Here is a 14,068-nt window from a genome sequence, read left to right as displayed (position 1 = left end):
ACAGGAACTGAAATGTGTCCTGTCAGTAGACTCCCATTACTACTGTGACAACCCCCTCCATGATAAGATAAGTTTTGTTGTGCTTTGTGTGAGTTTAGTGAAACCAATATTCTTTGTTAGTGACTTTCACTGTGGGATTTTATAATGTGACTCGATGATAGGAAGACATTTTTGTTCTACACTGTTCTGCCATCAGCATTATCATGGCAGCATTCTTTATGACTTGACATAGCACAATTAAATATTTTTTTCATTGTATTAAATCTATATATATAAAATCAAGAGTTTTGTCTGTACATAGCTCAGAATTTGAAAAGAATGGTATTTCTGTATCGATCATGTCCACAGTAACAAGCAAATGCAGTTTTTACTTTTCCATAATTTCTGTCTGCCTGCCTGTCTGTCTGTCTGTCTGTCTGTCTGTCTGTCTGTCTGTCTGTCTGTCTGTCTGTCTGTCTGTACATGCATCACGAGAAAACGGCTGAAGAGAATTGAATAAAAATCGGTATGTGAAGTCGGGGGGTGAGCCGCTACAATCTAGGTTATAAATAATTTTATTCACGCTGAGTGAAATGGTAGTTTAGGGGAAGGCCTAAAATTCAATTCTCAAATATTTATATTATTAGTGGTCATATCAATAAATACTACATAACTAAAGTTATATAGAATTAAATTTCTGATCATTTACATCTTATGTATTTTTACCGTACTGGCTATGATAACACAGATATTCATGAATTTGGATTTTTGTTGCTAAGTCCATATCAATGCCGAGCCCCGACAAAATGGGTAAACAGAATTTAATGAAAATTGGTATATGGAGTCGGGGAATAAGAAACTACAGTTTAAGCTATAAACAATGTTATTCATCCTGGGTGAAATGGTAGTTTAGGGGAAGGCACCTAAAATTTAATTTTTAAATACCGATGTTCTTGGTCCTATGGAAAAGTACTACATAACAAAAGTTATAGAGAATATAATTTCAGATCATTTATGTTTTATTCAGTTTTACTGCACCGACTATGACAAGAGTGGTATTTCAGAACCGGGAAGACAATTAATAATGTGAAGGCCTACAATATCGAAAGCACGTAACATTGATCAACAATAACATTACACTGACCGTTGTTTGTTGTAATGTTCTTTGTCTCTTATGCTGACATTCAACTCCGATAGAAGGGATTACTGGTGCGTACCGAGTATAACAGTCTAACTGAATATTGGCGGCAAATAGCTGAGGAGTTAGATAACTTTCTTCTTTAGCATGCCATTTCTCTGGTTCAAGCATTTTCTGATACTGCTGGTACGTAACACACTGGTTCATCATAGTATGCCAGCTATTCAATACCTACTCTGACGCGCTGTTTTGAATGAGCAGTGTGGCACTTAAGTCAGAGGCTCAGTTAGTAGTAGTATGAACTGGTCTAGAATTACAGTTTAGGCCTATTCCAAATTATAGTACCACAATACACTGAATAACTCAAAATTCAACCCTGAAAAGAGCCGTTTCTTAAGAAATGCTTCTTCCTCTTCACTTTTATTAAATCTACATTAATTTTATTCCAAATTAGCAGCGAAGATGTGGTTTCTTCTTTGGCTTGGAGGAAAAATTGCCTCTATGTCAGATAGTTCTTTCCCCCGCCAGTGTAGTGAATTGAGAATTTCTGACTCATCGGGTACTCCCAGGAAACAGATAAGTAAATGGGCATAGTTTTTGCCCTGGGACTATCCGCTATTCGAACCCCCCCACCGAAAAAAGGATGAAGATTGTTCACGAATCACGGATGTCTGCGTCTTGGTCATTCCAGCTCTGTAGCTTTGGACTGTTAGTTCGGCAGCATAGTACTGTTTGTTAAAAGTGAGAAAATGTGTGGTTTCTCATTTGATCAAGTATTTTATACGAAAGCATTGCTTTTAATCGCGCCATTCCTACTGACGTCATTGTTATGACCCATGTTCATTTCAGTTGGGAAAACCACTAAGAGAGTCTTTCTGAGAATCTATAAAGGCAGGCGGAGAGTGAGTGTATGCCATTATAATGAAAACTCCCCAACCTGATCGTGACTGATGGTAGGCAAGGTGGCCTGCCATTACAATGAAAATTCCCTAACCCAGTCTTCATATGAGAAAAGACGTTGGTAACTTCCCCATCGTGTTTCTAGGGCAACGTTAAGAGCTATGCAACTTAATAGAATCTTGCTCACAATGTTTACACTACCTAACCTAGAATTCTGTATAAAATTTAGAATTCCGTAGCGAAGCACGGGTACATCAGCTAGTATTTAAATATTGTGAAAATAAAGGAAGTCAATAATGCACAATTGTGTCTAGAACTTGATGCATTATTTTGGCCTGAATACAATTTAAAACTTTGTCGTCTTCACTTACAATGTACACATGTTCATTTCTCTTTAAGATATTGTTCTTGCTCTGAATTTTTATTGATTGTTATTGTTTAAGCAAGTTCTGCTCTTGAATTCCAACTTTATCTTAGTGAAGATTTTTGCCCCAATCTTATGTAAGATAAAGTTGGAATTCAAGAGGACAAATGGGGACAAATATTCATTTATAGGAAGGAGTGTTAGGGGTTGGAATAACTTACCAATGGAGATGTTCAATAAATTTCCTATTTCTTTGCAATCAATTAAGAAAAGGCTAGGAAAAAAATAGATAGAGAATCTGCCACCTGGGCAACTGCCCTAAATTCAGATCAATAGTGATTAATTGATTGATCGACTGATTTGTCTAGAGAAGGGAAAGTACATTGCCACTTCAATAATAAGCAGTGCATAATCTCTCAAGGCAACAGTCAGCCAACCATCTGATGCGTCAAACTCATAACCCACATAATTATTAAAAATATGGTATAAGTGTCAAAAGTTGTAAATTTATTGTTAAAGAGTTTTAATTTATAATGAAACAAAAATAACAAAAATAGTCTTCAAAGTAAAATCCTGAGAAAGCCTTCTTGTGTCTACTGTAAAATTACTTTTTTGGAGTTATGAGGTATCACATGCGTACCATTGATATGTAAACGTGCAGATCCAGACAAGAAAACCAATCAATAAGGCTGGGAAAGTCACTAAACTGACTATGTGACACTATTACATCTGCAGGACACCTGGTTGAGTAATGGCTGTCTTGACAGGCCAAGGACCTCAATGGGTTGCATGTTCCATAGGGTTATATTTTCCCTTCTCTTTTTCTTTCTTTCTTTCTTTCTTTTTTTTTTTTGGAGGGGGGGGGTTTACACAGAATATCAGATTATAGACACACTCCTGTGTTAGGAATAGGGGGTTTATGTATAAATTTCAACATAAATAATCTGTTTTAACAGTTTTAATGACATGCTACAGTGCAAGAAACAACTCTTTGTTTTCTCAAAATAATTTCAACTTTCATTACAAATTGGACGGTATCGGTATCACAAACATATGACTAGAATATAGAAAGAAACAACAGAGCATACATGAGCACACCAAGGTAGGAACATGACAGACATCCTTGTCTTAATAAGCCACATCTTCTCCTTCACCACTCCCTTTCAACCTCTACAACTTATAACAGTGAACTTAATTTCTGAGGAAGAATGCTGCCCCAGTCTGCAACCACTTGTCATGGTCCCCACTGCAGGGCACATCCAGGCTCACAACTACCCGTTCTCTCTCTGCAGTGTAGTACAGTGGAAGCGAAATGACCTCATGTTCCTGGTATACTGTTGGACTGCCCTGTTAAGTAAACACATCACATGATGAAGATTCAGTGTCCAGCAACTGATAATAAAGATAACTCATCAACAAAAATTGAAAGTATTCAAAGCTTGTTAGATTTTTTTCAGTTGTGAAACTACCAACATTTCACTGAAGTGTGGCAGTGGGCTGATCGATGGGAATGCTCGCACCTCTCCAAGACGCCAGTGGCTGGTGCACATTCCAACTGATGAGTCTGCTGCCATATGGAAGAAAAATGCTGATAATTTCATTACTGAAAAAATCTAAAACGATTTTCAGCTTTTGTTGATATGATATCATTAATCAATGAAACTAAATTATGGTTCTCTCTCAGAATTTAACTTTTGATCATAAAAATATGCTGTTTGGTAGAATTTTTACACAACACAGTATGTCAAGGACAAATCTAAGAAGCAGCAGGCATGCCTTAAATTAATCACCATCTTTTCCTTTAATTATCCTTTATGAACTCAAGATGGTCCAGTAGCTAGCTGTGCTTGACATCATAAAGAGAAAGTTTACATGTAGTTCACAAAAACAACTCTTACGGCTATACTGTGCCTTCCAAAAGGAATTATTTGCCTGAAACTGAAATTGTAAAACCATAGAAACTCATTTTTAGCTATATGATCACAACATTCACATAAAACTAAAAGCTTCCCTTTTTCTCTCCCTCTTGTATATAATATAGGATACTCTACTCCATTTACCTAACATAGCCCATCTACCTTACTTAATCTAAACATAAAGCTTTACATAATATATTGATTTCTAACTTTGTCTTTCTTTCTTCATTAAGAATATCCTCACATTGTTTTCATCTGCTTTCACCAGTAATTACATCTATTAACTCCAGCTCAAGACTAATATATCTACAGTCCAGGCTTTTATTCCTGCATTCAAAGTGTCTGAAAACAGAGTGCTGTAAGAATAATTTGTTCTGTAAACCCACTTACCACTTCACAAAACAAAATCCATCAATTGCAAACTCACACTGTTATCTTTCTTGCACTTTAATGCAATTTCTCTCCCTATCCTGCGATTCTGGAGGGGAGGGAAAATTCAACCTATGAACTTGAAACAATACATTTGCTCCAGTTTTCTATTTTCAGTCAATCTTGTTAGGCTTCCAAGACCAATACCATATTAGTCTAAGAAATATGTATAACAAACGATGGAGAACACCAACTTACAGTGTAAGCAAGTGTGGTTAGATTGGGTGAGTTCTGCAAGGGTTCATAGGTAATAAATTTCATATTATTCCGTACTGAAGAGCAATATAATGTTTTTAAAGTTACAATAAATACCGTAGTATTAAATAGGTGGAAACCTTTAGCTTTTGTTTTACATTATTTTGCAACGGTTGTTGTCCTTCCTGATGCGGCATCTCAATAAACAAAGGTGTAATCACTGTCACACTGTTCCCATACACCCATAGAAAACCCATCAACTTCAATAATTAGATAATCAGATTGAAAAACAATCAAACTTAGCTCCTCACATTAAATGTTGAAACTGCTCTCTCCCAGCATGTAGACACGTGTTAGCAGCATGTGATAATATTCTGGTTCACTCTTGCCATTCAGCCTAATGAATCTTAAAAATTTCTGAGTGAATTGCATTGCATTTTTCAGTTCTATGGTGTGGGAATTACTTCTATACGGTCTATCGTGCAAGCTACCCCATAAATAGAAGTCGCAAGGCATTAAATCGGGAGATCGAGCTGGCCACAAACCTCCACTAATTATTCTGTCTCTGAAAACATCACGTACTGCACAGATTAAATTTTGATCAGCATGTGCTGTAGTCCCATCTTGCTAGAAATATTTGAGTGACCTTTGCTGTTCAGTCAGTTGAGGAAAAAGTAAATTCAGTATTAATTCTATGTCATTCATCCTCCTTTCCCCTTATCCAGCTTTCTGCCGGGTTCGGCATTTATGACACTTCTCCATCTTCCTCTCTCCTTCCACCATTTTGTCCTTGTCCAGGTTTCTTCTTCTTGCATTCATCCTTCTTGAATCAATCCACCTTGTTCCAGGTCTTTCTCTCGCCCTAAAACGTCATCTCCATTATCTGTTTTGGTATTCTTTTCTCCTCCATCCTCTTTACACGTCCAAACCATCTTAGTTTACTCCTATCAATTCACTCATTTAGGTTTTCCAATCCTAATCTGTTTTTCTTTGTCTTTCCTATCATACTCCTTAGGTTCGGTATTTCATTTCACTGGCCTGAATTCTACTCTCCTCCCTACATGTCACTGTCCAGGTCTCAGTAGCATTAGTCAATAATGTTTTGTACAGTATCTCTTTACACTTCCTTATTCCAAACAAGATTTACAGTGTGGTAGAATGCACTGTCCTGTAGCACCCTCTTGCTGATCCCCATGTCCAGCCTTGTTTTCTGCATTAATTCACTCCCTAGGTATTTGAAAGTGTCAACAATTTCAAGGCTTTGACCACCAATTTTCACAATGCCTTTCCCTTGTCTTTCTCCTCCTGATATCACCATGTTCTTGCTTTTCTGTGAGCTAATTTTCATAGCATACTTTTCAGTTTTCTCGTTCAGAACATCAAGTTGTTCTTGTACTTTTTTGCTGTTTGTTCCCCAGACCACAATATTGTCTGCAAATAGTAATAACTTCACCTATTCATCTACCTATTCCCATGTGCTTCTTTTGTCTCCTTTACAATTTCATCCATAACCATTAGAAACAAAAGAGATGACAGCACACTTCCCTGTTTTAGTCCAGTTTCATTTTTAAACCATTCCATCTTACCAACCGGAGTCCATACACTGCTGAAGCAGGTGTACATTACTTGAACCATTTCTACAATTTGTATACACAATCTCTTTTTGATCGTGGTTTCTCAAACCTTCTCCCTGGGGACACTATCGTACACCTTTGATAGATCTATAAATGTCATGACCAGATACATTCCATATTCCCTTCTATTTTTGCTCCATGCTGAAGATTTGGTTCATTGTAGATCTTCCACTTCTAAAGCCATACTATTCCTCTTGCAACTCTCTTTCTAACTTTCTTCTCATTCTCCTCTCTTATATCCTTTCCAATATATTTGCTACTTCTGGCGCACACTTCTGCTTCCATATATGTACTTAAGCAAACTATATACCCATTGTAGTCCAACAGGTACAGCAGTCTTTATCATTTCCACTTTAATTTCATCCATATCTGGTGCTTTCCCCATTTTCATTTTACGGACTGCTAATTCCATCTCTAACATTGTTGTATCATCTTCTACTCTTGAATCATCACACCGTATTACTATCATCTCCTCTTCACAATTTCTCACATTCAGCAGTTTATCAAAATACTACTTCCATCTTCCCTTATTTTTCTGGATGTGTTGTCAAATTTTTACCTTCCTCTTTCATCAGCTTTGTATAAACACTTTCTTTCCTACTACTTTGTATAATTCCATTCAGTATTCTTTTACTGCCAGCTCAATCTGTTTCCATCTTTTGTGTAAATTATTCCCAACATTTCTTCTTTTCTTCCAATTTCTTACATTTCAATGAATATTGAATTTTCACGACCACATTGTAATTGAAACTGACTTTCAACCTATTAGGTCGTGTTATGTACATTTAGTATGTGTTGAAGAGATGTTAAGTACAGAACAAAGATGGCCAACCAGACACCAGTGGGATCTGAACCCACAACCTCCCGATTTAGCATTGGTTGCTCTAACAATTGAGCTATGATGGCCTAGGTCATCTTTGTTCTGTTGGAAAGGATCTAAGCTACAGGTCTGGTACTACTGCCATCACACTGTAGAGTTCGTTTAAACCACCCGTTAGGGCCAAGTCAATGAATATTGAATTTTCACGACTGCACTGTAATCGAAACTGACTTTCAACCCATTAGGTCGTGTTACATACCTGTACGTGTTGAAGAGATGTTAAGTACAGAACAAAAATGGCCAACCGGACACCAATGCGATCTGAACCCACAACCTCCTGATTTCCCGTCGGTTGCTCTACCAACTGACCTATGGTGGCCTAGGCCATTTTTGTTCTGTTGGATAGGATCGAAGCTACAGGTCTGGCACTACTGTCATCACAATGTAGAGTGCTTTTAAGTTGCCCGTTGAGGGCCAAGTCAATGAATATTAAATTTTCACAAGTGCATTGTAATCGAAACCGACTTTCAACTTATTTGCTCATGTTACGTACATTTAGTATGTGTTGAAGAGAAGTTAAGTACAGAACAAAAACGGCCAATGAGACACCTGTGGTAGAGCAACCAACGCGAAATCGGGAGTTTGTGGTTTCGGTTCCCACTGGTGTCCGGTTGGCCATTTTTGTTCTGTACTTAACATCTCTTCAACATGTACTAAATGTATGTAACACGACCTAATAGGTTGAAAGTCGGTTTCCATTACAGTGTGGTCATGGCCAATTATGCTTGCCATCATGTTATCTTTAGCTGACTTCTTTGCTAGATTCAATTTCCCAGTAAGTTCCTTCATTTTCTCCGTACTTCCACAGCCATTCCTAACTCTGTTTCTTTCCAACCTGTACCTCCTTCTTACTCTCTTTACTTCTCTGATATAATATTCATTACCACCTTGAAATGTACAAATCTGTTTTCATATTACTCAACAATTGCTTTAAACCCATCCCACAGTCTGTTTACATTTTTATTTACAGTTTTCCACTGATTATAGTTACTTTTTAAATACTACCTCATGCCTGTTTTATCAGCCATATAGTATTGCCGAATAGTCCTACTTTTAAGACCTTCCTTTCTATCACATTTATTTTTAACTACGATGAAAAACAGCTTTGTGATTACTAATACCATCTATTACTTCAATTTCTCTACAGAGCTCATCTGGTTTTACTAGCACCATGTCCAGAGTATTCTTCCGTCTAGTTGGTTCCGTCACATTCTGAATCAGCTGTCCTTCCCATATTAACTTATTTGCCATTTGTTGGTCATGCCTCCTCACGTTCGCATTACCTTCCCAATTGACATTTGGTACACTGAGATCACCCACTACATTCACGTTCCTTTTCATATCGTTTCCCACATAGCTGATGATTATGTTATAATATACTGTAATTATGAATCAGTGTTAGCACTACCCTTTCCCAGTCTGTACACTCCAAAAACATCAAGTTGCCGACTATCTTTTGAGATGATCCTCACATCTAGAATTTCATGTTTGTCATCTTTATCTTTTTCCTAGCTTACAAATTCTTCTTTCACCAGAATGAATACTCCCCCTCCCACCATTCCTATCCTATCTCTAAAATACACACTCTAGTTCCGTGAGAAAATTTCTGCATCCATAATTTTTCTCAGCCATGATTCAACTCCTATCACAATATTTGGTAAGTATATATCTATTAAATTACTTAATGCAATTTCTTTCCTTACAGTACTTCTACAGTTGAACACTAACATTTTTATGTCATCCCTACTTGACTTCCAGATCCCTGTACCCTTATCACTGCTCCCTAGACCACCCCGTTTCCCTGAATATACCTCCCAATAACCCTTCTAAACATATTTCCTAACTTATACATACCACTAAGGTTTAAGTGAAGGCCATCTGAGCGCAGATCCCTATCTCTTACCCACCCATTAGGATCTAGAAATCTCACTCCCAGTTTCCCACATACCCACTCTGTAGTCTCATTTAAATCCCCAATCACCATCCAGTCGGTATCCCTCCTACACAGTATTCCAATTATAACAATCTCCGCTTCCTTAAACTTCAGCTGTGTTGCATTTAGCAGATCCCACACATCCCTAACTATGTTGGTACTTATATCTGCTTGCCTTACGTTGTTTGTTGTAAAGTGAAACATTACCACCTTCTCCGTCCCCTCCTCTTCCTTCTCTTCTACTTTCCTCAACATCTGCCTTATCTTAATTCCTGGAAACACTCTACCCTGGTTCCTTTTCCTCCACACACTTTCCCCACATGTCTAACAACAGAATACCTAATGACCAGAGCCTAAACCCTACCCACCTCATTTCATTCCCTGCCCTCCTGGTCAGCCCTATCTTTCCTGATGGCTGCAGAAACTACTTCCTCCTTCCTTTTCTTCCTCTCATGAACCTGTTCCACTTGTCTTTTCCCATCCTCTACTCTACATTTCCCTTTCTACCTTTTCCTTCACTCCAACTTCCACACTTCTCAGCAACAGTTCCCTGTTCCTCAATTTCCCTCTGTTGTTCTACCAGCAGTGACTCATACTGATTTCTCACAGACACCTGTCCTGAATTCCGAACCTGAATAGAGCCCTTGGCCTGCAATCTCCTTCCTCTTGAAACATCAGACTATCTGTCTTCTACAATTCCCCCTTCACTTCTGATCCCTCTTATACACCTACTGTATTCTGTACATTGTTTGAGAGAGGCCTATTTTCCTTCCTATCCTCTGACAGAATCCTAATTATTTCCCTCAAACTCTCCAACTCCTCCCTCATACTCTTTAATGCCTGGCCACACCCACATTTCCTACACTTGCACTCCTTATCCATTCTTTACGGAACAATGAAAAGAAAAGGAAAAAGAAAATAACTTATTCTTTGCTAAATGCAACTATTAGCTATTTCGCCAGTGAAATACTGTATATTCTGTTGAAATCCTTTCTTTAAACAAAATTTACAACAGTATCACGTTATTTAAAAAAATTATTACAGTTGAATGCTATTTGGAATACCCTGTCTATTGCCTGCACTAATATAACTGCTGCGGAAGTTACAACTCTTTAAAATATCCTGTTTATGTAAGTATTCTATTCTGTCAACAAACCTATTAATATTTAAATAGTAATATTTAAAAAAAAGATGTTTCTTCATTCATGCAATCCTAACCTAAAATTGGTAATCTAGTGAACGCCTACGTAACTACTCAGTGTACCAAAAAAAAAAAGTAAATAAATTCCACTAATCTCAATTACTACATACAAATACTAACACCAATATTTGTTGAACTAAATGTATATATATTAAAAAGAAAACTAAAAAAACACAATTTGCCAAATTTCTCCAATTATTTAACTACTTTATCACTAAGATAAAGATCATACTTCAGTAAATGGAATTTGTTGTTTCAGTCTCTCCAGAAATTCTTCCTGTATATTCTAATCTTTTGATTTCCATACTTCTATTTTACTATCTCTTATCTCCTTTAATTTTTCCTTTCTCCCCACTCTCAATTTTGCTATCACAACTCTATGGTCTCCATCGAATGCTTCTCCTGGTAAAGCTGTTATATCCATACACTGTTTGTGATCTGTCTTTTCCACCAGAAAATAATCAATTACTGATTTTATTCTTCTGTCACCTTAGCCATATCTTGTAATTTTCCTGCTGTGTTATATCCAAAACCATGTGTGGCCCAGAATCCTTCTATTCCTCCCACACAATTGAAGTAGTTTTTCTCCTCCTTCATTCCCTTTCCCATATCCACATGGTACGATTTCTTCTTCCTTTCCTTGTCTTTCATTTCCCACCTGTGCATTTAAGTCTTCCATTATAATCACCTCTGCATCAGTTATCTCAATTTCTAGTTTCTCCAGGAATTCCTCAATGTCCTCTTTGTTTCCTGCCTGTGGTGCATACACTTGTATGAAGTCCTTCACTTTGTTCCCCATTCTCAGGCTAATTTTCATCACCCTGTTGCTGATGTACTCTACCATATTCACATACTCCTCCAGCTGTTTTGAAATTATCAAGCCCACTTCATTTTTGCCTCTTGGCCACCACTCCAGTATAGTGTACCGGTATATGCTTTCCTCATTCTCTTCTTTCCCCTTCCATTTATCTTCACTCAAACCCATAATATCTACACCCTTTCACAGTTCCCCCATTACCCAATGAATTGTACGTCGTTTGCAGTGTTCGCACTAACTTCTAAGGCAAGTTTAGAAGTACCATAATATACATAGGCTATTATTACGGTGGGATCACCACTCCCAGAGGCAATTTATACCTACTGCGAGCATAACTCCTCAGGAGTACAGATACCTTATGCATCCTCTTCACTGAAGTACAGATGTAGCTGACAGAAGAAAGTTCTTTCATTTTATCTGCCATTGGGCTTGGGGTCCTTCTCCGCCATCTAAACTGTTAACTATGTTCTACTTTCTGGTGAAGTTATGTGTCATTTCCTACATAAAGGCTTCATCTGGCCTCCAAAGGGAGGACTATTCTGCCTGTAGCTGTTGGTTGCCCCTCTGGTTGTCAAGTTTGGTGATGACCACTTGGGCCGGACAGTTCTAGGTAGTACTGTCTGCTGTCACTTATGGTTGCAGGATGATCCTGTCCTGACTGCTATGTATTGGTCAGAATTGATGGTGTCATTAAAAAAAAAAAAAACTTACCCTACAATTCTTTTAGCACTAATATTGTACCAAACTCCTATTTTAGGCCATGAAGTGGTGTTTCATTAATTATTATTGGATTCTTATATGACCACCTCCATGGCTCAGGCGGCAGCGCACTGGCCTCTCACCGCTCGGTTCCATGGTTCAAATCCCAGTCACTCCGTGTGAGATTTGCGCTGGATAAAGCGGAGGTGGGACAAGTTTTTCTCCGGGTACTCCTGTTTTCCCTGTAATCTTTCATTCCAATAGTACTCTCTAATATAATTTCATTTCAACTGTCTGGGATTAATCATGACCCACAGGAGTGGGACAGGGTTTGGCAGCTGGCACAATTCCTATCACATTACGAATCTCATTTTTTGGCCCGTGGTGAATGTTTAGTAATATCATAATAAGAAAATTATGCTCAAGATCCACCTTTTCACCACAATAATTAATCCTTCAATTATTTAATTTCTATAATCTCGTAATTTTTGCGGGACATGTTTCATCCTTATGTGGACATCATCAGCCATATTCCCTTTGTACAAATTAAAATTAACATAAAGAATAGGCCTTAAATCACTACACAATTAACAAACACTTACATTAAAAACATATTTGGATTAAAATATGAAGAGTCTTATGAATTGATATGTTTCTTCAGGAGTTGTTTTTAAAGTAACTTGGTGCTAATAAAATTACACTTGTACATGCTGCTATGTATTCGTCATACTAGTCTTGAATGTTAGCATGTGTTCTTTCAAACAACTTATTTTTAGATCTTGTGTAAAACCTTATAAAAATGTGGGATTTATCAACTTAAGACACTTCTAAAAATTTCATCCTTTATTCTAAACGAGCAAGAAATACAAAAGCTTATCAATATGAATCAGGACTACCTATGGCCTGAGCACTTCTGAAGTTGCATAAAGCTGGAGTTCCCATTCAACCGATAATCAATTTTAAGAATAGTCTTACATATGAAGTCTCACAATTCATACATAAATTTTTAAATCAGCATTACTGTTTTTATAATAGATCACCTATAAAGAAACTCAATAGATTTTTGTGAATGATTAATCATATTAAAGGGACACATCATATTATGTGTTCTTATGATATAAAGGACATGTATTTCAATATTCCTATAAAAGAAACAGTCAGTATTGTCAGTAATAATTTGCTAGCTCAAGGTCATCTCAGCAGATTAGAAATAGATAATTAAATAAAAATACCAAAAGACCATAGGCAAATACCCAGCTCATAAATTCACCAACAAGAATGGCATGAGATTACTGAGCTGTGCCAACAGAACAACCTGAAGGTAACGTCCACCTCCCTGAGGAAGCACCCTCGAAAACAGAAGACCTGGAGATCACCTTTACAATCTCTTGGAGAATATTAGATCGACCACGTAGCCATCACACATCCTTTACAGAAAGAAATTCATGATGTGCAACTTCGAAGAGGAGCTAATATTGATTCTGACCACTATTTAGTGTGTATCATTGATTCTGACCACTATTTAGCGTGTATCAAAGTGAAATTTACCCCGAAAATAATCCACTACAAGAGATCTCATCTTTAGAAGTTCAAAATGAAAAAAATAAATGAAACTAACATAAAAGAAGAATGGGAAAAGGAAAAGGCAGACATCTGGCAACAGTTCCATGACAAGATCATTACAAGAGCTAAAGAGATGATTCCATTGAAGAAGAATGCGAAACACCCTTGGTAGGACTCTGCATGTGAAGAAGCACTGGAAAAGCGGAAGAGAGCCTTTCAGAAATATAACTGTAAGAAGTCATTTGAGACTCAACAACATAATCTTCAGACAAGGAAGGAAGTGTCAAAAGTAATCAGGCAAATGAAGAGAAGGACCAACTGGAATCTATAGAAAAAGATTTCCGAGGTCACAATATGCGAGATTTCTACAGGACTTTTGCAGGAAGAATCCGTGGATACACCCCACAGAACTTAAGCTTC

General features: G+C 37.3%; 1 protein-coding gene across 1 annotated transcript in view; it reads right to left on the bottom strand.

The window, feature by feature from the left end:
* Positions 1 to 3,324: 3,324 nt before the first annotated feature.
* Positions 3,325 to 14,068, bottom strand: part of btv (beethoven) — a 594,436-nt gene continuing 583,692 nt past the window's right edge. Inside the window, exon 73 of the mRNA XM_068226811.1 lies at positions 3,325 to 3,728. Coding sequence (XP_068082912.1) covers positions 3,573 to 3,728 — 156 coding nt within the window. The 3' untranslated portion in view covers positions 3,325 to 3,572. The remainder of the gene's footprint in view (positions 3,729 to 14,068) is intronic.

This window comes from Anabrus simplex, chromosome 3 (assembly GCF_040414725.1).
Source record: "Anabrus simplex isolate iqAnaSimp1 chromosome 3, ASM4041472v1, whole genome shotgun sequence".
NCBI classification, from domain to species: domain Eukaryota; kingdom Metazoa; phylum Arthropoda; class Insecta; order Orthoptera; family Tettigoniidae; genus Anabrus; species Anabrus simplex.
Note: the sequence above shows the minus strand (reverse complement) of the source record. Positions and strands in the feature narration are given on the sequence as shown.